Source organism: Scyliorhinus canicula, chromosome 19 (genome assembly GCF_902713615.1).
Source record: "Scyliorhinus canicula chromosome 19, sScyCan1.1, whole genome shotgun sequence".
Taxonomy (NCBI): Eukaryota; Metazoa; Chordata; class Chondrichthyes; order Carcharhiniformes; family Scyliorhinidae; genus Scyliorhinus; species Scyliorhinus canicula.
In genome coordinates this window covers 35,983,872-36,009,640 of record NC_052164.1, presented here as the reverse complement: position 1 = coordinate 36,009,640, position 25,769 = coordinate 35,983,872, and the positions used below count along the sequence as shown (strand labels likewise).

Genomic DNA, 25,769 nt, shown 5'->3' with positions numbered 1-25,769 from the left:
GAATTGCTCTGTCACCAGAATATAAAGGGAGGCGGTGGCATAGTGGTATTTTCGATGGACTAGTAATCCAAAGACCCAGGATATTGATCTGGGAACCCAGGTTTGACCCGTCTGAACCCATGGCTTTCCGAGGGGTCACTTTCAGGCAGGCCGATCTGCTGATTACCAAGTACCATCTATCATCAGCTGATACCGTGTATACACGAGGCATACCGGAAAATGAGGTGACAACCTTGTAAAGCTACAACACAGGATTACTTGTGTGCCAAACAGCATAAGCAGCAAATAATAGACAGAACTAAGCAATTCGACAACAAAAGCATCAGATCTAAGCTCTGCAGTCCTGCCACATCCTGCTGTGAATGGACAATTAAACAACTCACTGGAGGAGGAGGTTCCACAAATATCTCCATCCTCAATGATGGAGGAGCCCAGCACATCTGTGCAAAAAACAAGGCTGAGGCATTCACAAAAATCTTCAGTCAGCACTGCCAAGTGGATGATCCATCTCGGTCTCCACCAGAGATCCTCAGCATCACAGATGTCAGTTTTCAGCCAATGCGATTCACTCCACGTGATATCAAGAAATGGCTGAAGGAACTGGATACTGCAAAGGCTATGGGCCCTGACAATATTCGGTAGTAGTACTGAAGACTTGTACTCCAGAACTTGCCGCCTCCCTATCCAAGCTGCTCTGGGACAGCTGCAACACTGGCTTCTACCCAGCCATGTGGAAAATTGCCCAGGTTTGTCCTGTACAGAAGAAACAGGACAAATCCAACCCAATCAATTACTGCCCTATCCGTCTACTCTCCATCATCAGCAAAGTGATGGAAGGAGTCATCAACAGTGCTATTAAGCGGCACCAACTCAACAAAACCAGCTCACGGGCTCTCAGTTTGGGTTTTGCCAGGGTCACTCGGCTCCTGACAAATGAGCTGAATGCCAGAGGCGAGATGAGTGACTGCCCTTGACATCAAGGCAATATTTGACGAACTATGACACCAGGGAGCTAGCTAAACTGGAGTCAATGGCAATCAGGGGAAAAATTCTCCCCTGTTTGGAGTCATAACTGGCACAAAGGAAGATGGTTGTGGTCGTTGGGAGTTCAATCATCTCAGTTTTTCATCTCCAGAAAAGCGCCCCAGGAGTTCCTCAGTTTAGTGTTCTAGGCCCAACCATCTGCAACTGCTTAATTAATGACCTCCTGTCCATCATAAGGTCAGAATTGGGGATGTTCGCAGATGACTATGTTCAGCATCATTCGTGACTCGTCAGATAATGAAGCAGCAAGTTAAATTCGCACCACACAAGTACCAGGCAATGACCATCTCTTGCAAGAGAGGATTTAATTATCGTCCCTTGACATTCAATGGCATGACCATCGCTGAATCCCCCAAAACCAATATCCTGGGGGTTACCATTGATCAGAAACTGAAGTGGACTAGCCATATTAATACTATGGCTACGAGGACAGTTCAAAGGCTAGGAATCCTACGGCGAGTAACACACCTCCTGACCCCCCAAAGCCTGTCAACCACCTACAAGGCACAAATCAGTAGTGTCTAAGAATACTCCACTTCCCTGGATGAGTGCAGCTCCACCAACACGTGGGGTACCACAGTGGTTAGCACTGTGGCTTCACAGCGCCAGGGTCCCAAGTTAGATTCCCGGTTGGGTCACTGTCTGTGCGGAGTCTGCACGTGCTCCCCATGTCTGTGGGTTTCCTCCGGGTGCTCCGGTTTCCTCCCACAAGTCTTGAAAGACATGCTGTTAGGTAATTTGGATACTCTAAATTCTCCCTCTGTGTACCCAAACAGGCGCCGGAATGTGGTGACTAGGGGCTTTTCACTGTAAATTCATTACAATATTAATGTCTGCCTACTTGTGATAATAAAAGATTATTATTATTTAAGAAGCTCAACACCATCCCGGACAAAGCAGCCACTTGATTTTTTTCCCCCTTCCACAAACCTCCATCACGACCAATGGCAGCCATGTGTACCATTTACAAGATGCACTTGAGTAACTCACCGAGGTTCCTTGACAGCACCTTTCAAAACCACAGCTGCTGCCATCTAGAGGAACAAAAGCAGCAGATGCCTGGGAACCCCACCATTTGGAGGTTCCACTCTAAATCACCCGCCCCCTGACTTGGAAAAATATCGCCGTTCCTTCACTGTTGCTGAGGCAAAATCCCAGAACTCCCTCCCTAACAGCACTTGGGTGTACCTACACCTTCGGGATTGCAGCGGTTCAAGAAGGCAGCTCACCCCACCTTCTGAGGGCAACTAGGGATGGGCGATAAATGCTGCTCTCACCAGCGACACCCACATCCCCTAAATGAATTAAACTTGGAACCAACAACTCGACCTGAATATATAATTCAAGATGCACCCTCCACATGTCCAAGTTTAGATAAACAAAATTTGTAAAATACTGATTGGTGGTTTTAAAACTCGAAATAGATATAGTATGAAACTCCTTGTGGTAACATTGCTAATAGTTCAAAATTTGAAAAGCTCCTCTGTAGATGCGCTTTGTGCTAAGAACATCATAAAAGCGACTTGTTAACAAAGGATACGTCAAGGACTGCAGCAGTTCAAAAAGGCAACTCACCACCACCTCCTGAAGGACAACTAGGGATAGGCAATATATGCTGGTCTATCCAGCGACTTCCACATCCTGTAAATGAGTGTATATATATTATATTTTTAATTGCAAATGCTGGCACAGAAGAGTTAACTCTGCACCCGAAAACCACAAGGTACATTTGTATAGCATTTTTGACATCATAAAACACCCAAACAACATTTCACAGGAGCGTTATCCAACAGAATTTGACCACAACATTTGTGAGATTTTGGCACTTGACCAAAAGCTTGGTGAAAGAGTTAGCCAGTACATTTCTTTTTGTTTTCAAAATATTTTTATTTGTTTTTTTTAACATTTTTGTACATTGCAAAACAACAAGAATAGAAACTGCCCCCCCCCCCCTTCTATCAACCAACACCACAACAGCTCAAAAGAACAGCACCCCTGACAGCTGCTGACAGTAACCAACTCTTTAAAGAGAAGAATAAACAGACCCCATCTCTTGTGGAACCCCTTAATCTCCCTCATCAAGATAAACTTAACCTTCCCCAAGTACAGGAACTCCATCAGGTCCCTAAGCCATATTGGGACACTGGGCGGAGAGGATGATTTCCACCCCAACAGGATCCGCCTGTGAGCAATTAGCGACGCAAAGGCTGTAACGTCTAGTCTGCCTCTCAAACAAGGTTGAGGCATTCACCCTCAATAACACCTCACACCACGGCCCCTCCTCCAATGCCACCTACTGCTCTCCTCCCACTTGACCCTGACCCCCTCCAATGAAGCCATATGCTCCAAAATCTTTCCATAAGTCACTGAGACGACCTCCCCCCTCCAATAACCATGAGGAAAGTGTCTCTGAGAACGTTGGGAAAACCTTCTTGCAAAGTTCCTCACCTGCATATACCTAAAGGCCACCCCCCCCCTCCCCACCCAATGGAATCCCAAGCTTCTCCATCAACTCCTCCAAACTCTCAAACCACCCTTCCAAAAATATGTCCTTCGTTTCCAGCTCCCCCATCCCCAAAGTTTAGCATCCAGTCTCTCTGGCTCAAACACATGATTCTCTCGAACCGGCATCCGCTGCGACCACACCCCTAACTTAAAATGCTGCCGAAATTGCCTCCATATCTTCAGCATGGCTACCACCACTGGACTACCCAAGTATTTCCCTGGGGCAAACTGGAGCGGCGCTGTTACCAGTACCCACAACCCTGACCTCTTGAAAGAGCCTGCGTCCGTCCTCACCCACATTGCCTTCGGCTTCCTACCCCAATCCCACACCTTCTCAGTGTTCACCGCCCAATAGTAATATATCGGATTTGGAAGGGCCACCCCCCCAGCCGACTGGTCCTTATCCTTTTTTAACAACAGCGAAATAGATGCCTGTCCCATTGTCTTCGGGAGCGCCCCCTTAGCCACTGCGTTCCCAAAAATCTCGGCGCCAGCCTATCCAAAACATCTTGTAGAATTCCTTCGGGAATCCATCTGGCCCTGGTGCTTTACCCATTTGCATCTTCCCTATAACCATCTGAATGTCCTGCATCCCCACTGGCTACTCCAACCTTGCACTCTCCAACTTTAGGATACTCCAGCCCCTTCAAGAACTCCCTCATATGGTCATGAAGTGCATCAACTCCATACTCGCAGAACGCTTTGATCCACTGCAATTCGCAGACTGTCGCAACCGGTCCTCAGCAGATGCCATCTCCCTGGCCCTACACGCATCCCTAGAGCAGCTGGACAACAAGGACTCTTACATCAGACTCCTATTTATTGACTAAATCTCCGCCTTCAACACCATAATCTCAGCCAAGCTCTCATCAAAGCTCCAAAACCTAGGATTTTGCTCCTCATTCTGCAACTAGATCCTTGACTTTCTGACCCACAGACCACAATCAGTAAGAAAAAACAACAACACCTCCTCCACAATAGTCCTCAATACCGGGGCACTGCAAAGGCTGCGTTTTTAGCCTCCTACTATCCTCCCTATACACACACGACTGCGTGGCAAAATCTGGTTCCAAGTCCATCTACACGTTTGCTAATGATACAACCACAGTGGGCCAGATCTCTAATAAAGACGAGTCAGAATACAGGAGGGAGATAGAGAACCTTGTGGAGTGGTGCAGCAATAACAATCTATCCCTCGGTGACTTCCAGTGATGGCAGGCGGGAGGCAGCCACCCACTGGAGGGCTCCCGCTCGGAAATAGAAATTTTGGGGTTTTAACGCCCGGTCCCAGGGGCAACGGAGGCTGAAAAAGCTGTAAGAAGGCACAGGGAGGAGAAATGTCCAAGCTTGGGATAAAAACGGCTGTGGAAAAGGGGGCTAATGAAAGTCCGCCAGTGAGTGGAAAAGTCAGTGCACGAACTGTAAGGAAAGCGGAGGCTGGAGCACCAGGGGGGGCCGCATCGCTCACAGCAGAAGAAAAGACCAAAGTGATGGTTGTGGAACTTGGAAAAACAGTTCACAAAGCACATGGAAGCGATGAAGAAGGAGATGGGGGCGGTATTGGAAGTGTTGTTGGAGGAGATGATTGTCCCGGTGAGGGCGGCGGTATCAAGTGCAGCGGCGGAGGTGCGGGAGCAAGGTGAGACACTGGAGGAAGTTGAAGAGGTATTATCGCAGCACAGTGATCAACTCACCTCGATGGGGAAGGAGTTGCAGAAGATGACAGAGACCAACAAGGGTCTGCGAGCCAAAATGGAAGACCTGAAAAACAGGCGGCAGAACCTGAGGATCTTGGATCTACCCGAAGGGGTGGAAGGCCCGAGGCCAACGGAGTATTTTGCCACGATGTTGGCGGAGCTATTGGTGGAGGGGCATGATCCCTCTCGATACGAACTGGATCGGGCTCATCGTCATGGAGACCTATACCAAAGGCGAGTGAGCCGCCAAGAGTAGTAACTGTGTGTTTCCGTAGGTACAGCGTGAAGGAGAAGGTCCTGTGCTGGGCAAAACGGAAGTGGGTGGTGCAGTGGGCTGGAGCTGGCATACACATATACCAGGACTTGATGGTGGAGCTGGCAAGGACACCGGCTGCCTTCAGCCGGGTAAAGAAGGCACTGTACATCAGCACGGTGCAGTGCGGCATAGTATATCCAGCTAAGTTGAGGGTGACCTACAAATCCAAGGACTTTTATTTTGGGACGGCGGAAGCGGCGGAGGAGTTTGCGAAGGCAGAAGGACTGTGGCAGAATTGAGAAATGGGACTGAGCGGGTCATGTACCGATGTAGCCTCATGTAACTTTTTTTTTCCACTGGATGCTGGTGTACGTACTAAATGAGTCAACACTGAATATTTGGGCAAGGGAAGAGTTGGGACTTTCATTTGCAATGATGGTTCTTTGGGGCTTGGGCGTGTATGCTGGGGTTGTGTGCTAAAGGGGATTTCTTGGTTTCCCTGGGACCGGGCATGGGGAAGGAGACCCAAGCGGGGGCCTCCACACTGGCCGCTTTAAGCCGTTCAGTGAACGGGAGTGAGGTGGGGGTAGGGGCTGCGGCCATCGGAGCCTGGTAGAAGAGGTTTCGGTGAGTCTAGCCGGGGTGAAAAGCTCGGGGAAGGAACCGAGGTTGGGGGGAGGAGGTCACGAGGAAGTGAAGTGGAGGAGTCTGAGGGTAGGGGGGGGGGGGATGCCTACAACTCGTGGGTGCCATTCACAGTACTCTTTCGGGGATTGGATGCCTTTGAATATTAGGGGGTGTTGGGGGGGTGGACTATCTATGTCAATGGTGACCAGGGGCGATTCCTGATTCTTTTTCCTTTTTTCCTCTTTGGGAGGTTTAGTTTAATTTGATGCTTATATTGTCATGCAGGTCGTTGTTTGGGGTGGTGGGAGGATGGGATTGTTGTTATTGATCAGGTGATTGACATTGTATTCGGTACCGTTTACTGTTTGTTGGTGGGGTGTAAATTCTGAAGAAAATGGAGAATAAAAATATTTTTTTAAAAACAACAATCTATACCTCAATGCCAGCAAAACTAAAGAACTCTTGTGAGGCCACCTGCCGGTGGAGCTGTCCTGCCAGCACACGACTGGCCTTCTCCTCGTACTCCTATACCACACCCTATACCTGCCTCAACTGGCATACAGCTTTCACTGTAGACAAAAGATCAAACTGTCTGCATTCCTTTCTACTGCCCAAAAGCTCCGGGGTGGAATCTTCCGCATCCTTCCCATCAACCTCTAAGATTTCATCTACCAGCCGCTGCCGCTCCACGCTTGCCTCCCTATTCACCTGTGCCTTATGCAAGATGATCTCACCCCTTACCACCACCTTCAGAGCCTCCCAAACGACCGATGGCGAGACCTCCCCATTCTTAATTAAACCCCACATAATCGTGAATCATCTTTGCCATCGTTACACAAAAAAATCAGATCCGCATGGTGCCCCTCCATGCAGGCCTCCACTAAATGTGAAGATCCAAAATGACAATGGCCGAGTATTCTGCTTTCCACAGCCGACAAGAACGATCTCCCATGATGAAGAAGTCAATCCTTGAGTGTACATTATGCAATGGTGAAATAAAAGAATACTCTCTGCCCCCTTGATGTAAGAACCACCACCGATCCTCTGCCCCCCCATCTCCTTCGTACACCCTGTCAACAATTCTCCCCCCCACCCTGCCAACAATCCCACCCTGCCAACAATCCCCCCCCCCGAAGAGTTCAATGGGCGCAGCTTAGATTGATCTGTCTTCGGATGCAAAACTCTGTTTAAATTCCCACTCAAAGTTAACTGATGCGTGTCCAGACTTGGTGTCAACATCCTATTCATAAACCATACAGCATCCAATTCAGGACAAATAAAAGATCACAGGACTTCCTCTTGGGGCACCTTGCACCCCCGCCCAGCAAATTGATCACAACCAACCTTCAGGAATGTTAGGAATGCTTCAGCTTTCCTATTATTCTTCTTCACCTTGATCCTCAACACTAACTGCTCCAACTTCTTCGTAATCTTTCTCCAAAGCTGCCATGTCTTCATGGGCCTCAGAACTAACCAACACCACCAACTTCCCCTCCAAAACACCCGTTACTACAACATAACGTATCTGCATCCACCTTCTCCAACTGAAACCTAACTCTCTTACCCACTGGTACCGCTAGCCCCCTGGGCCCTGCCATGAAAGCCCGAGTGGAACACCTGATTCACCCACCCCTTCCAAAGCCTCACCTGGTCCTTCAATAATAATAATCTTCCAAAAAAGTATAAATGGTGGCCAAGATTTTGCCAGCACATTGGAGAGAGGTTGGGAAGTAGTGGGGTGGGAGGAAGCTTGATGTGTTCACGCCACAAGGCAGCAGGCTGACAGGAGGAGGCAATTCTTGAAGGCGGCAAGAAGGTGCATGAAGAGTGCAGGAGAGCACACCAAGAGCAACACCAGGCATACTTGTATGCCAAACAGCACAGGCATCAAGTAATGGACAGAGCTAAGCAATTCCACAACAAACACATCCGATCTAAGCTCTGCTGTGCTGCCACATATAATAATAATAATAATAATAATAATCTTTATTGTCACAAGTAGGCTTACATTAACACTGCATAGTCACCACATCCGGCGCCTGTTTGGGTACACGGAAGGAGAATTCAAAATGTCCAGATTAACTAATAGCATGTCTTTCGGAACTTGTGGGAGGAAACTGGAGCATCCCGAGGAAACCCACGCAGACACGGGAAAACGTGCAGGCTCCGCGCAAATAGTGACCCAAGCATGGAATCGAACCTGGGACCCTGGCGCTGTGAAGCCATGGTGCTAACCACGATGCTACTGTTCTGCCCACAAATGGGCATCATCATATGGGTCTCCGGCAACTGCACCACAGAGGTTCTGAAGCTCTTCAAATGTGTGAAGACTCTTGCATGCTTCACCGGTCCACCCAAAACAGCCCTATTCGTAGTCATCAGCCAGCTACCCTTCCCCCCCCCCCCAGAAATCCCCCAACCACTTCCCCTCGAAACCACTCCTTACTGCATTCTGCCCGCACCCACCCACCATTCACACCTCCCAGGCCCATCAAAACCTGCCTACACAGGCTCAGACGGCCACAGACCATCCCCCCCCACCTCGCTCCCGTTCACCAACCAACTTAAGTTTTCTACCGAGTTGGCCCCTGCCAGAGCTACACCCCCCACGTACCTAGAAAAAAAACCAACAGAAAAACACCCAACCCTCCTAACCAACCAAAGATAGTAAACTCCAAACAACAGGGGAAAACCCCAACACATTATCCCACCATTCCCTCAAACTACAACACTAGAAAACAAAGTTCAAACTCCATTCAGTCCCAATCCTTCACGAATGCCTCCTCCGCCGTCTCAAAGTATTAGTCCTTAATAACTCAACTTCGGGTAGACCACGCCAAACCGCACATTACTCTTATAAAGCGCTGTCACCATGACATCCTGGTATATCCGAATACCACTGCCTTCCCACCTCCCCACCCGATTCTGCTTGGCCAATCTCAAGACCTTCTCCTTCATGTGATAGCTGTAAAACAGACCATCACAGCTCTTGGTGGGTCATTTGCCTTTGGCTTCGGTCAGAACGACCGATGAACCCTATCTAGCTCAAAGAGGAAGGTATGCTCCTCCTCTCCCAACAACTTGGTGGACCTCTCTGAAAAGTACTCCATCGGCCTCGAGCCTTCCAACCCCTCGGGCAGTCCCACTAGCCGAAGATTCTGCCACCGTAACCTGTTCTCTAGGTCCTCCACTTTGGCTCTCAGCCTTTATCCACCTTCCACAGCTCCTCTCCCATTGAGGTGAGCAAAGCAGTAATAACATCTTGGGATTCCAACAATGCCTGTAACAAGAATGGATATTTATAAAATTGGCCAAGTTGGTTCCTTGGAACACAGTATGTTTTTTATTAAGTTATCAGGATATCATTGCAGCTTGCAATATTAACATAATTATACTTCTCCAAATAATAAACTGCTTTTAAGAATGTATACACACAGGATAGAATTGTAAGTAGTTACAACAACAACTACTTGTATTTATATAAACACCTTTAACATGATGAAATAGCCCAAGCCTCTTCACAGGAGCATTGCAAATCAGAGTATGATATTGAGCCACAGAAGGAGATATTAGGCCAGATGACCAAAAGCACGGTCATAGAAGAAGGTTTTAAGAAGTGTCATAAAGAAAGAAAGAGATGGAGAGGCATTGAGAAGGAATTCCAGAGCTAGGGGTCCAGCCATTAGAAGACATGGTGTCACCATTGGTGGAGCAGTTCTGATTGGTAGTGCAAAAGAGGACAGAATTAAAGGAGGGCCGATATCCTGGAGGGGTTGGAGGAGATTACAGAAATAGGGAGGGGAAAGCTCATGGAGGGATTTGAAAAAGATGAGAATTTTAAAATCATAAACTTTGCTTTAACGGACGCCAATATAGGTTAGTAAGCACAGGGATAAGAGGGGAACGGGACTTGCTGCAATTTAAGACATAGGCAGCAGAGTTTGGCTGACCTCAGATTTATAAAGGCTGGATTGTGGAGACTAGCGAGGAGTTTCAAGAGATTGTATCCGGTTCAATTAGTAGATTCTAGCGAAGCCATTTTGCGGTTCATTACTTGTGTTCTTGACATTAAGTTGAAGGTTTTGCTGAGTGTCAGCAATGTTTATGCAGCCCCAGATACAATCTTGTAAAGGTCTAGTAGGGTAGTTTAAAGATGGAAGAGGCTACTGTCTTCAGAGTCCTATAAAATCCTGGTGCAATCAGATTCAAGAGATATAATTTGTTTTCTAAAGGGACAGAGAAGTGTGCCGAAATATTCACAGTGGGGGGAACTTCATCGAGAAATTAAAGAGAGGCACTGTTTAGTATCGGTTTCACAGCAATACCAATGGGGTAACAATATACTCCATCCCAGTAACCAGTTTCGTTAGTTGTACCAGATAGCAGTGATTACCAGGTGTCACCTGAAATCTGCAATAAACTACTGAAACTTTGCTCTGTCTACTTGTTTTATCATGGGCGGGATTCTCTGATCCTGAGACGAAGTGTTACGACGACGTCAACATGGCCTCAAGAGCAGAAATTCTGACCCCTACAGGGGGCCAGCATCGCACTGGAGTGACCCACGGCGCTCCCGGCGTCAAATGGGTGCTGCGGGGTCCGTGCGTGTGCATTGGCACCGGCGCCAGCGTGTGCATGCGCAGTGGGACTGGCACGGTGGCTCCCTTCTCCGTGCCGGCTCCGATGCAACATGGAGTAGGGCTACAGGGGCTGGCGCGGAACAAAAGAGGCCAATAGCCCGAGAGGCCGGTCCTCCGATCGGTAGGCCCCGATTGTGGGCCAGGCCACAGCGCAGAGCCCCCCCCAGATGCATCCATGCCGAGGTCCCGCCGGGTAAGAGTGTGGACGGCGGCGGTGGGACTCTGCTTTTACAGCGTGGCCACTCGGCCCATCCCGGGCCGAGAATCGCCGGGGGGTGGCCCGTAGAGCGGCCCCCGACCGGCACCAATGGTGCCGATTCTCCGCACTCCGGAGAATCAGCGGACCGGCGGCATGGCGCAATTCGCGCTGGTCCCGGCGATTCTCCAGCCGGGCCCGGGGTGAGAGAATCCCGGCCCATATTTCTTTTAAACCCAAGATGCGATTACTGTTTTGTAATGGTTAGAATTTCTGTTATGTTCTAAATTTGTGATGGGCAGAACTCCAACATGCAGCCAGAATGCTGTACATTTTTGCAATAAGTACTGAAACTAATTGATAAGACAGTATTTTGAGTCTTTTGTTATGAATGCGTGACTTTGAGACAGTTATGTTTTCCTTCACAACAAAATAGTGTCCTGAAGAGGGTGACAGTGCTTATACTAATCTCTGCCCAGAGACAGGCCCAAGTTATTTACTTGACATGGGGGTAAGAGGCCCAGGCAAAACCTATAGAAAATCAAATGCTACTTTACACTTTGATGCAAAAGAGGGTCTTCATATAATCACTACAGTGCAGAAGGAATCCATTTGGCCCATCGGTCTGCACCGACTCTCTGAAAGAGCGCCATACCTAGGCCCTAACCTTTTGGAAACTAAGGAGCAATTTAGTACGGCCAATCCACCTAACCTACACATCTTTGGAGTATTGGAACAGCTGGAGAATACCCACACAGATATGGGCTGAGTGTATAAACTCCACACACAGTTTTGCAATCAGGGACAACGTTCGGTCCTATTAACTGCTGGTGCATGGGTATTAGAATCATTGGCAACATCAGAATTAAGTTACTTTATTTACTGAGGCCAGTAGCTGGGATAGACCCCCACCCCAACCACCCCACTGGGTCTTTTTAACCACCAGTAAGTTGCCTTTGCTGCTGATGACTATTCAATGACTGGACACCACGAACATTAATTTTTACTCATTCAAGGAATGGCTTCACTGTTAGGCCAGCATTCATTGCCCATCCCTTATTGCCCTTGAGAAGGTGGTGGTGAGCTGCCTTCTTGAACCTCCACAGACCATGAGCTATACATAGTCTGTAGAGCAGAACTACATCCTACAGTGCAGAAGGATGCATTCGCCCCATCAAGTCTGCACAGACCATCTGAAAGAGCACCCTACCCAGGCCAACTCCTCCGTCCTATCCCCGTAACCTAACATTCCTGGACACCAAGGGGCAATTAATTTATTGTGGCCAATCCACTTAACCTGCAAATCTTTGGACTATGGGAGGAAACTGGAGCACCCAGAGGGAACCCACGCAGACATGATGAGAAAGTGCAAACTCCACATGGCAGTCACCCAAGGCCAGAATTGAACCCAGGCCCCTGGCACTGTGAGGCAGCAGTGCTAACCATACTTTTTTTACGTTCATTTACGAGATGTGGGTGTCGCTGGTTAGGCCAGCATTTATTGCCCATCCCTAGCTGTCCTTCAGAAGGTGATGGTGAGTTGCCTTCTTGAACCGCTGCAGACCTTGAGGTGCAGGTTCACTCACTGTGCTGTTAGTGTAGGGAGAGCGGAGTTCCAGGATGTTGCCCCAGCAAAACTGAAGGAACGGCGATATATTTCCAAGTCAGGGTTATGAACGACATGGAGGGGAACCTCCAGGTGGTGGGGTTACCAGGTATCAGCTGCTCATGCCCTTCTAGATGGTCGTGGGTTTGGAAATTGCTGTCTAAGGAACCTTGATGAGTTACTGCAGTACATCTTCTAGATGGTACAGACGGCTGCCACTGTTCGCCGGTGGTGGAGGATTTCAATGTTTGTGGAAGGGGGGAGCAATCAAGTGGGCTGCTTTGTCCTAGATGGTGTCAAGCTTCTTGAGTGTTGTTGGAGCTGCACTCCTCCATTACATTCCTGACTTCTGACCTTTGCCTTGTAGGTTGTAAGTGGTTGACAGGCTTTGTTGGAGGTAGGGGGTGGGGGTGTTGGGGGGGGGGGGGGGGTTGATCAGGAGGTGAATTAATCACCGTAGGATTTTTCGCCTTTGGCCAGAAGTTCAGATTAATTATTTAATGTTCAGTTTCACATGAGTTCATGTTTGAATTATTTGATCGGCAAATCTCTGACACTGAATGAAACTGTTTCCTTTCTTTAGAAGAAAATCTGAAGGACATTTGAACCACAGAAGATGCCACACAGATGCTCAGTGCATGATTATGAAGATGGCACAGTAAAGAATTGTTTCATTTCTGGCAAGACATTTTATCTGGATCTTCCAAATAATAAGAACACCAAATTTCTGGAGGAAGTTGTGAAGAAATGGGGAGGGGTATGTACAATGCTACATATGAAAACCCCCATTAATCCTTATTTCTTTTTCTATTTTAATATTTTGATCAACTTTACAAGAGCATTCTAACCATCCCGAGCAATTTCATTATGTTGAAGAAATTATGTCAAATTGAAATGAAAAATGCATACATACCATTCCCAGGCAATTGCAGTAGGTTTTGGGCTCACTGGCTGTGTAAGGATGTTGACACAAAGCAGGAATGATTTAAAAGTACACCAAAGATCATAGAGTAATTAATTATATTTAACTAGCAATAGAAAAAGCAAGACAGCAAATTCTTAGATTTATTGCAGTTGCTATACTGTGAAAATGTTCCACACAATGGTCCAATGACTTCGACAAGAAAATGAGATAGACATGAAAATCACTTCAACATTATGTCCTTTGCGGGAAAATACAAGAATTAAGATGTTGATAACTATGAATTAACTTTCATTTGAACAATTTTTTGCCAAGTGATTTAGGTGAGGTTTTTTAAATCCAAATGAGATTTGATTTTACAAAGAATAACTTTGCATAAAAATAAATTATAAGTATCTTGGCAGAGGGAGCATTCTACCATAAATGAACTTGTAGTTGTATGTACTTTGAAGAACAATTTTGGGAACACTGCACTATCTCTTATTTGTTAACATATTGCAACGATAACAAGCCTGAAGCAAGAAGTTTTGATATTTGTTGATATTAACAATTCTGAATACAGTGGCTGGAGGACTGAAATGTGTGACTTCCTCGATTGCAAGACAGGTTTGTCCAGCAAGTACCTGAGAATACAAACCAGACAGTGGCAAGGTGTGTTACCCGGTCTGTTAAGTTATTTTGAATTGTTGAAAAAAGCAGTATGGGAGCCAGAATTCGACTCTAATAATGGAGGGATGGGTAGGGAGATAAGAAAAGGTTTTGCAGTATGTCTGCTCTTGTTATTCAGTGATTTAGCAGACAAATCTGTCTGCAGCTGTTGAGTGATGTGACCCTAAGTGCTCTTTACAATTTTTAAAGCTTTTCTCTTCCTATTTCCTGAAGACACTGGCTTGTTGAGATACAACTCCATGAGCACCAGTTGCTTTTCACTTTCTCATTTATCATTGAGATATCTTCACTGAGCCTAATAAATAGGGAGTATAACACAATATTTTTTAGTCTTTCTATGAAGCAATGTTCCAAACAAATGTAAAGTCATTTATCTGGACTTCTGTGTTTTGTGGGGAATTATATTCAATAATGATCAATGTTTTTGTTTTATATATGGTTAAAAATTTGTCATTAATATTTTCCCTCATAACATGCATGTTTTTCCTATGAATTTCAGACAATAGAAAGCTTTCTCAGTAAAGAAGTGAGTTATGTGATTTCCAACAACAAGGAGGCAACGCTTGGAAGTAAATTGGCTAATTTAGCACCTATTCCAAACAGAGAACATTTGAAAAACAACCAAGCTGGTACCCCTCAGTCTGCCAATCTTAGAGATGATCAGATAGTAAGTGAACAAACCAGCAGAAATGGTAAATTTAACATATATATGTTTTGGTGCTCCACAGAGTAAAAGTGCACATTTGCAATTTGATGTTCACTGGGCCAAGAATCTTGTTTTAGATCTACCTGGTGCTAATTCGAGCAATTTGCAATTTGTTTGGGCGAGTTTAGTGCTCGGGCAACAGGTTAGCTCAGGGGTTCCCAAGCAGGGCAGAAAAGTGTTACCTTCATAGCAGCGCTTTTGGCACCAAGCTACAATAGGATATGTTAGGTCATTTGACCAAAGCTCTATTAAAGAAGTTACATTTTAAGGAACAATTTAACGAAGCAAAGACAGGTATTTGGACAGAATGGCGGCGCTTGGGATCTTAACAGTTGAAGGCACGGCCATGAATGGAACGATTAAAATAAAATCAGAGGTGCTCAAGAGGCCAGAGTTGGAGGATTGCAGAGATCTTGGAGGATTGTGGTCTGGAGGGATGACAGAATAGGAGGGAGGGATTTGAAAACAAGACGGCCATTTTAAACTTCCGGCATTGCTTAACCAGGGATATAGGGGGTAAACATGTGAAAAATTCAAGTTAAGGATGTGGGGAGGAGGGAACCTTTAGAGGTAATTTTGGGCGGTGAACTAAGAAGGGAGGCAAGTGACAGAGACAACTGATTGGATGCTCTCAATTATAATAAAGAAGTGAATGAGCACCTTGAACTTGTTGGAGATAGGGATGGAAGAGATGGGCAAGGGGTTGAAGAAGATGTTTTGCAGCAAGAAGAGAAATCTTGAATTATTTTGATCCTGGCGTAGGGAGCAGTTTTGGCAGACGAGCTGGCTCTGATGGGGCTTTTTTGTGGTCTAGCCAGATCTGACATTGAATGACTAAACCAGTTCTCAGCAATATCCGTTTAATTCTGTTTTCCTTGGACTTGAAGAATGTGCGATGAGGGCCGTAATGGGAAAAGCCAATGTGAGAGAAAGTAATTGTTTTCATGGGGTTTATGGATTCAAAGATGGAAATGAATGTAGTCGAGCAAGTGGACAGCTGCAGTGAGGAGAGTTAAAGGCTAGACAGATGGGATTTTGAAAGTGGAATTATGAGTGAATGGAGAGTTTTCCCCAGGAACTGACACAAAAGGAAATAGGATTGAGTTGGGGAGAGGAGAATGATCAGAAATCACCGTATCTATGATTGACACGATGGTAATAGCCAGGCTACATTAAATAGCAAGGTCAAGGGTGTTGTCTGGAAATGTGGGATGGGTAGTTCACTAGGAGACAGAGGATAGAAAGGAACTTCAGTCAGCCGAAAGCAAACATGATGAACTGAGGTGGAGGTTAAAATCACCAAGAATGTGATGTTATTCAGTGCCAAAGCTGAGGGAGGAAAGTTGTGAAGAAAGCTTGTTGAGAATTTTTATAGTACTGGCTGAACGTTAGAAAGGAAGACTTTCAAATCATAGGCAGAAGAAGACAACAATGTGAGTTGCTGAAAAGAAGAGAAAGAATCAGAGGAGTAGGTGGAACCTCAATGTGATTTATTGATGAGAGATACACTGCCAGCAGATGGTGCAAGTGGTGAAGGTATAGGCAGGCAGTGAGGCTTCAGTTAAGGGAAGGCATCATCAGTTAGTTTTCTGTCAAGGAAGTTTATGTCTCAAGAAGTTTGCTGTTCTGAATTATTAATCTAGTGTTTGTAACTAATCTCTCTTTCAGATGCAGATCAGCAGAGGAAAGCGACTACTTGAAACGGTGATCAGGAACAATGTAAGAAGCTATTTTGTCAACATTCATTAAATTGTTAAAACCAGATTTTAGAATATTTCCACTTAACTTGCAAAAGCTGTTTGTGACTTAGTGCATGAGTTCTGGTGCAGAGCATCATCAATTTGATGGGTCGGAGAATCGCCAGGGGTCGGCATAAATCCCGCCCCTGCCGTCCTCCAAATTCATCGGCCCCCCTAAAATCGTGAATCGCGCCTCCCGCCTCAGAGAATGGCGGGGACCGGCACAACTCAATGGGCCCTGATGGGCCGAAGTCCCGCCCGTTTTTTGCCAGTCCCGCCGGCGTAAATTGGAGTAGGTCCTTACCGGCGGGACCTGGCAGCGCGGGTGGCCTCCGGGGTTCTGGGGGGGTGGGCGGGGGGATCTGGCCCAGGGAGGTGCCCCCACGGTGGCCTGGCCCGCGATCTTCTCAACGGGCCTGTGCCGTTGGGGCACTATTGTTCCGCACCGGCGACTGTAGCAGTCCGCTATTGCCAGTGCAGAAACGAAGCCCTCTGCGCTTGCGCAGGGATGACGCCACACACGCTGTTGCTCCCGCGCATGCACCAACTTGCGTCGGCTGGCGGAAGACCATCAACGCCGGTTGGTGTGGTGCCACGCCCCTTTACTGCCGGCCGGCGGGACGCAGAGTCGGGCCGCCCTAAAGGTGCGGAATCCTCCGCACCTTCAGGGGCTAGGCCGGCCACGGAGTGGTTTGCGTCAAGGCTATGGGCCAAGTGCTGGCAAATGGGATTAGGTAGGCACGTCAGATGTCTTTCATCCGTCGGTGCAAACTCAACGGGCCACAGGGCCTCTTCTGCGCTGTATTATTCTGTGATTCTGATTCTGAGATTGTACCAGTGTCTTGTAAAGAGCCTTTATGATCCCTGGTATGTGCTATACCCCTTTAGCTATACATTCTATAATCTACAGCCCACGCATAGCTATCAGTTTCATTGGGCTGTCCATCAATTCCTCCAGATCTCTTTCTTTCGTCCTGTAGTTTAGAGCTTTTAGTTTACGCTCCCACTATTTATTTCTCTTCACTTTTCTCATAATATTGCATTTGTCCACAGTGACTGCCGTTTGAAGATAAAATAGAGAAGCTCAAAAACAGCAGGGGGAACCGCATCTAGGTATTTAAAACAAATAAATGAAATAAAGTCAACACAACTTCAGTGTGGGGAGGAAAAGTAGGACGAAATGGCACAAATGAATTAAAATAAGTTTGAAAATAGTTATCTCCCTCTTTTATTTCCCCCAAGAATACCAAAACATTTGAAATAAACTGGGGCGGCTCAGTGATTAGCACTGCTGCCTCACAGCCAGGGACCCGAGTTCAATTCTAGCCTTGGGTTACTGTCTGTGTGAAGTGTTCACTTTCTCCCTGTGCCTGCGTGAATTTCCCCCGATTGCTCCGGATACCTCACACAGTCCAAAAATGTGCAGATTAGGTGGGGTTACAGAATCCCTACAGTGCAGAAGGAGACCATTTGGCTCATCAGGTCTGCACCGACCCTCTGAAAGAGCACCCTACCTAGGCCCATGCCCCCAACCTATACCCATAACCCCACCTGACCTTTGGACATTAAGGGGCATATCTTTGGTCTGTGGAAGGAAACTGAGAACCCGGAGGAAACCCACGCAGACATTGGGAGAGCGTGCAGATCCCACACAGTCACCCAAGATCTGAATGCATTGATGATGGCCAATCCACCTAACCTGCACATCTCTGCACTGTGGGAGGAAACCAGAGCACTCGGAGGAAATCCATGCAGACATGGGAGAAAGTGCAAACTTCACACAGGCAGTCACTCAAGGCCGGAATTGAACCCGGGTCCCTGGCGCTGTGAGGCCGCAGTGCTAACCGCTGTGCCACCATGCTGCCCATTACAGGGATAGGGCGGGGAGTGGGCCTAGGTAGGGTTCTCTTTCAGATGGTTGGTGCAGTCTCGATGGGCTGAATGGCCTCCTTCTGCCCTGTAGGAATTCTGTGGTAGAGTGGTCAGATATTTATAATTTTCAAAAACAATACAAAAAGTGAACAAAAACGGGCAGTGGAAGGATGAACGTCATTGGACTAATTGGTCTTATCCTTAACTTTTCACATGCTTAAATCCTAAAAAGACTGCTAATTTTCCACAAGATTATAAAATAGAATCCAGTTTTAATTTCTTTACAGAATTGCTCTGAAGAAGTGAATCCTAAACTCGCATTTGACAATTTTGCTAATAAACTGACTGGATTATTGAAGGTAGATATAGTTGGTTCTATCAACATAGCAAAGTTGTACTTATAATACCTTAATAAAATGTTTTTTAAAACAAAAACTTTGCTTATGTTATGACAAATGAGGGGCGGTGGCATAGTGGTTAGGGCTGATGCTCGTTACGCCGAGGACCCGAGTTCAATCCCAGCTCCGGATCACTGTTCCTATGGAGTTTTCACATTTTCCTCGCGTTTGTGTGGGTCTCACCCCCACAACCCAAAGATGTGCAGAGTAGGTGGATTGGTCACGCTAAATTTCCCCTTAATTGGAAATGAAATGTGTTATGACAAATGCAAGGTTATTAGAAAAGAGAGAAATAAAGTTTAATGACTACAGGACAGGAGAGAGATGGAGAGGCATTGATAGGTAGCTCAATGAAACTGACAGCTGTGTGTGGGCAGCATTAAGAAAACTGAATTGAATTATAGGATGTATAGTTAGAGGATTCTAGGATGTATAGTTAGAGGAATAGATGAAATATCATGGGATGGTAAATGATTTTCATCTGCAAAAAAACTGAACAGCAAAACTGCAAAATGCCCTCTTCTTTTCTCTTCCAGGAATGTGCTGGTGCCAACAGCATTTTGGACAATGCGCGTTCCTGGGGAGTGAAAATCCTACATCTTGATGGTATCCTTTCCAATTGCATGTGTGTTTTACACTGTATAATCTAATACATTTTCATTTTGAAAATTACCGTAATTGCACAAACTCCACTCTAGTCCTGTATCTATCAATCTGTAATTGCTTAAAACTACCACTGTGTGGGGAAGGCAGTGCGTGTAAGTGTGTCCATTATAAAATCGCTTATCGAGATGTTCGAGATCCAGGCAAGAGGACAGGAGAAGAGGCTGGGAGGGCTGCCGCTTAGAATGATAGGGAAGAGCTTTCGATATCTGGGAATCCAGGTGGTCCGGGAATGGGAGGCACTACACAAGTTAAACCTATCCCGGTTGGTAGAACAAATGAGAGAGAGAGAGAATCGCTTATTGTCACAAGTAGGCTTCTGTGAAAAGCCCCTAGTCGCCACATTCCGACGCCTGTTCGGGGAGGCTGATATGGGAATTGAACCGTGCTGCTGGCCTGCCTTGGTCTGCTTTAAAAGCCAGTGATTTAGCCCAGTGTGCTAAACCAGCCCCAGAGTGGACATGTTCCCGCTATCACTGGGGGGGGGGGTCACGCCACGCCAGTCGGGGGCCGTTGGCAGCGGCCCCTCGGCAATTCTCCAGGCCCTGATGGACCGAGCGGTCGGTTTCTGGCCAGTCCTGCTGGCGTGAATTGGACATGGTCCCATACGGCGGGACCTGGCAGATAAATTGGCTGGTCGGTCCTCGGAGGGGGTGGTGGGGGGGATCCGACCCGGTGTGGGGGGGCACTTCTTCCTTCCATGCCGGCCCCTGTAGGACTCCGCCATGGCCGGCGGGGTGAAGACACCCCCCTGCGCATGCGGCAGAATATGCTGGCTGGTCTGCGCATGCGCTGAACCACGCCGGCGGTTCTGCGCATGCGCTAACTCACGCCGGCCCTTTGGCGCCGGCCTAGCCCCCGGAAGTGGGGAGAATTTTGCACCTTCCGGTCGGCCCGACGCCGGAGTGGTTTGCGCCGTTTTTTACGCCGGCATTGGGCCATCTCGCTGATTCCCGCCCTAATTGTTTTTGGGCTTTGTTGATTAAACCTTATCATTTTTTTGTAAAATAATAATACTTGGGCCAAGTTATTTCTCCCTTCGTTGACCTAAATGCAGCACTGGCCTTGACCCCTATATAATATATACAGTCACTTTTGCAGGAACAAATATATTTTAGTATTTTTGTTAATTATTTGTCTTTGGGACATTGGTGCTTGTAAGGTCAAAGTTTATTGCTGTGTCTAGTTACCCTTAAGAAAGGGTTGATGAATTGCCTTCTTGAAACTGCTGCAGTCAACGTGAAGGTTTTTCCATAATACTGTTAAGCGGAGTGTTCCAGAATCTATGATACATGTCCCAAGTTGGGATAGTGTGTGACTTAGAGTAAACTTTGTTGTTGATGGTGTGTCACATTCCTCCTGTTCCAGTCCTTCCAGGTAGGTGGTGGTTGTGGACTCGGGAAATGCTTTTTCCTATTGTAGAATTTTCATGAATGCTTTGTATATTTCACTTTTTTAAAAAGGTCTTCAATCTCCTTTGTACATAAACTTCTACAATTAGAAATGAAGTTCCAATTAACATTTTACATTTATAATTCTTCTTATGAGTTCTCTATACCATTTAATTCCTTTTCCATCCGTTTCTTTATTTTAGCCAACAGTTCCTTTATTCCCAACACAATCCCACCTTTTATAATACATCTAACCTGAGCAATGCTACAGCAGATCCAAAACCTATACCTAAAAGTTGTTTAGATTTTATCGTGGTTTATATATATTCTGACATTTGTTAAAAATTTTGCATGGATTCCCACAAAAGAGGTTTTTCAGCCCTTAACTGCTACAAAGATTTGCTGGCATATTTTGAAAAAAGGGGCATTAAATTACTGAACGGCAATAGAAAAACTGAGGTGAGTTTTGCATGTGTATATTTGTTTTAAATCTGAGATGTTTAATCTGACCGTGATGCAAATGATAATAATAATTGCTTATTGTCCCAAGTAGGCTTCAATGAAGTTACTGTGATCTAGGTCAGAACAGCAATTCAGGGAGCTCTGAACAAAGCTGAGTTGAATCAGTCACTTTCTGCTGTTTATAGCTTTTTTTTGTGTGGCTTAATAAAACAATGAACATTTTAATGAAACCTATGATTTTAAGACCAGGAGGATTTTATGAATAAGGTAGAATATAGTTGCCTGATTAGCACTCTTATAATAATAGTTCTGAAAGTCAGCATGCTGGTCTGTTAAGTCCTTGTTTTAAAGCTGCCCAATTTCATATTTTACATTGTAAACTTTCTGCTCTATTAATCTGAGTAACAGCTACAGTGTTGGAACTTTTAGTAATTGTTTTAATTTTACTGAGATAATAGCCCAGCTTTACTGTACTAACACCAGGGGGGATGCCAGTGCCTGCCATTATTATTGGGTATAACTGGGTAGCACGGTAGCGCAGTGGGTTAGCCCTGCTGCCTCACAGCGCCGAGGTCCCAGGTTCGATCCCAGCTTTGTCCCTGTGGAGTTTGCACATTCTCCCCGTGTTTGCGTGGGTTTCACCCCCACAACCCAAAAGCTGTGCAAGTGGATTGGCCACGCTAAAATTGCCCCTTAATTGGAAAAAATGAATTGGGTACTCTAAATTTTTTTTTTAGTTATTGGATATAACTGAAGTTAATTCCAGCATCCACACAAGCCTAATTAAATGGGAAAATCCTTACGATATGGTAAGCGATACCCTACTGCAGAGCAGGATGGGCTGTTGCAGTGTTTGCCAATGAAATCTACACCAAACTCACTGTAATGGTGTGAACATCCACTATTCTTACTCTAAAGACAAATGGGAAAGTTAGGGGTTGTGTAATGTTGAGTAACGGAGGTTTTAACAATGTAGTGAGTGAAAATTAATGCTAAACAACATCATTGGCCCTGGAAAATGTTTAGAAAAGTGCGGTCTCATTGCTTCAAAAAGAAAATTAATATTGCAGAATTATTTAAAAATTAAAATATTAGTTTTCTGGGGGGGTTTTCACATAATCCCACATGTTTGACCTAATCCTGTAGAATAATTTAAATGCTTTGCAGAGGATTCTTTGATTTGTTAAAGAGCCTGCCTGCTGTTTCTCCTGGGCTCATATTCACTCTGTAGATCCCTTATAGAGGGGAGCACATTCAAACAGATGCCAGCTGACTAGAAGTCTTCACTGTCAAGTCTGTTAAAGTCCCCGGGTAGTTGTATTCAAGGTGAATAGCAAAAGCAATTCTTTCACCACTTGGCAAATTCCAGGCCTATACTATAAATCTTCAATACAAAAGCTAAGTCTCAATAGTTCAGAAGTTTACTTTTGTTCCTTGTGTCTTTTGAATCACTTCAATAAATCTGACCATGATCCCTTCAGGCCATCTGTAATTCTTCAGTCAGCCGAAAATGCATGAAAACAAAGCTATAAATTTGCATTCATAATTTACGCAATAGAATCAATTAAAGTTCATGAAAGGGAGAAGCATATTGGTACAGTTAATAATGAGTTACATCAATCGGCATTCATGAAAACAAAACATTTGTTGCACTGAAATGCAAAATCATAAACTCCACCATTGCAAACTTTATATTATGAGCCATATTGATGCCCATACTAGTATTTAACCTGCAATACATTGTTAGCTTTTGAGGAGACAAAATATATACTCGACATTGAAAGTTTAAATATAAAACCTTAATGAGTCTAATCACAAGGATCCACCTCCAAATTCATGTTAAATGGAACTTCATGGTTGCTGAGGAAGCCCCATTCTCACCTGGATGTGTCTCCGTATAGCCTGATATGCCTACATGCGTGATTTTGGCCAAAAAAATAGGTTCAGGTGCCAAATTAAAACAAAGTGAAGCAGTAAATGTGTGAAAGTCTTTACTCATTTTTTTCGCGCCTTACAATGACCTGAACTTGCAAAAGGCCAGGATTTTGCATTGAAAAAGGCAGGGAATTAGTTCTAGAAAATCTTCGTAATCTTTTTCTGCTTAGCGTGTTGTGTTTTAGGACCTATGTGATTATAGTACCATGTCTTCAATGCAGTCATACAGATTTTCAGGGTTTTACTGCTGCAGTGCAAAATCCTGGTGCATCTCTATGGTCTTTGCTGCATCTACTAGGGAAACCAGCAGGTGAGCGGGTGGGCATTCATTGGACTCTTCAGACTCAATGGCCTCCTTGTCATATGTACATACCACTTCTACAATTGCACTCATAATTTACGCAATAGAATCAATTACAGTTCATGAAAGGGAGAAGCACAACAAACTGTCAGGTTTGTTGTGTGACATGGCATTGTCCACCTCAACGTAAGTTCTCATGGTTGCCCCTGCTGGAATTTCCATGCTGGCCTCCCGCAGCCGAGTGAAAACTGCCTCATCATCAAGTTGGTTGTGCAGTTGTAACCTGTTTGAACCCAGCCTGGTGGAAACAGTTGGAAATTGTGACTTCTGTCACCAGCTTCCAAGCCTTTTTCATCATGACGTAGCCTCGAGTACAGTTGGATTGAACTCCGGTTTCTTATCGATGACCTCGATAGCGTGAGTGATCACCTATGATTAGTAATGGGTTTTCAGGTCCCTAATCACCCCGATCCATTAGCTAGAGCTTGGCTGTGGTCTTGGGAGGCAAGAACAACATTTCACGCTCTTGAAGCCAACAGGATGCAGCCTACCTTTTTTTTTTGTTGATACATTTTGTCCACTTACCAGATGCATGCTCAAAAATGCTGGAGGTCATCCAGCTGGTTTTGTTAGCCACATACTACATGGGTAATGACTTGATGACATCCGCGAAGAAATGTGGATTCACAGACTTTCGTATCACAAAAAACATCAGATTTTTGGTGCCACCCATATTGGTGCAGACCATAGCAGTGATATGTCCTTTGCTCCACTGTCCACCGCTGCATGTTTCACCGTTAAACATCAAAGAGCAATCTGGCAAAGATGGTAAAACTGTCCAGTTTCATCCACATTAAATATGCCTTGCAGTGCGTACTCATTCAAGCTATGGGCAAGGCGTTTTGGAACCTATCATTTGTCTTGCTGCTGTAACTGCTGCCCTCTAGCCAAATGGAAAATGATGCCATAATATGTCTCAAATCAAATCAGCCCAGCCATCATCACTGCAGGTAAACATCACATGGCCCAGCTTTTTTGCTAGGGCGACTCTCCTTTCCTGCAGGATTGGATGGGAGATGGGACCTCCACTCAAGCTGCCGTGAACCACATTAGCAGAGCTTCTTCCACATTGGGATAGGCAACCGTTCAGATATTCCTCTTCCCTGCAGGGGAGAATATCTCTTTATCAAACTGCTCCTGATGTGTTTCATAACGGTGGACAAATTGATGGCAGAAGCGATGTTTGCTTTCCACTTCATACTATGAGTTACCACTTGCTGTATCAACTTCACCTGCTCTCCGATCAACAATATTGTTAACTTGCTCACAGGTTTAACCATACTCACATGTTTTGTCTGGCTTTTCCTTGGCCAACTTCCCCCAGGTTTGCTCTTCCAACTCTGTGTTTAGCTTCAGTGACCAGTACCCTGTTCCAATGGCAGTTCCTCTTTGTTCCTTTAACTTCAAACATCCTGGAAACTTCTGGTTTCTAGAACTAACTTTAGCTTCTCTGGAGCTTGCTTTTGTGCCCATTACTCCATTGTATAGCTTTCCTACTTCCAGCAGAGCCAGGAACTGTTGCCTCTCTAGCTTCATATCTCCAACTGCCTGGATCCAGTTAAACACTAAAACTCAAAAGGCCTTCTCCCTAAAATGACCCCTGGTTGCTAATCAGCATCTCATTCTTTCCCCTAGCTCATGTTTACTTTTCCCATCGTAAACACTCCCTCCACGATAGAAATGCAGTTTGAACTGAATCCAAAAATCTCCATATATGCAATAACCTTTGTCTAACATGTTTTATCCTCTCTTATTCAAAAACACTAAATTAAACTCACTCAAATCTATACCTTATTTATAGTATTTACTACAAATATAGATTACTTAAAACTACTTCTATTTCCTGACAACAAATTCATTGTTTTTTGGGATATTTTGCAGGGAAATGGTCATTCACGTAAATCCATCTGCAAGAATACAAAAGGTCAGTTATGCCGTAATGCGTGTTTTTAAACTGTTTTTAATAAGCAAAAATAATTTGGCAATTTATTTGTACTGTGTTTAGTTACAACATCAGATTTGGAAATATTAGCTATTTTTAAATGTTTTCTAAATGTAGAGGCAATTAATTTTTATTTTA

General features: G+C 45.4%; 1 protein-coding gene across 2 annotated transcripts in view; it reads left to right on the top strand.

The window, feature by feature from the left end:
• The window catches only part of LOC119954148, a 47,184-nt gene that overhangs the window by 2,301 nt on the left and 19,114 nt on the right, over window positions 1–25,769 (top strand). The window contains exons 1-7 of one of the 2 annotated variants that reach the window (XM_038779100.1): window positions 13,189–13,328; window positions 14,056–14,144; window positions 14,662–14,829; window positions 16,537–16,587; window positions 19,414–19,483; window positions 21,329–21,390; window positions 25,571–25,613. In XM_038779100.1, the coding sequence (XP_038635028.1) occupies window positions 16,537–16,587; window positions 19,414–19,483; window positions 21,329–21,390; window positions 25,571–25,613 (226 nt within the window). In that variant the 5' untranslated portion in view covers window positions 13,189–13,328; window positions 14,056–14,144; window positions 14,662–14,829. Of the gene's footprint in view, window positions 1–13,154; window positions 13,329–14,055; window positions 14,145–14,661; window positions 14,830–16,536; window positions 16,588–19,413; window positions 19,484–21,328; window positions 21,391–25,570; window positions 25,614–25,769 lie in introns of those variants that run through there. The other variant, XM_038779099.1, reaches the window with a different exon arrangement.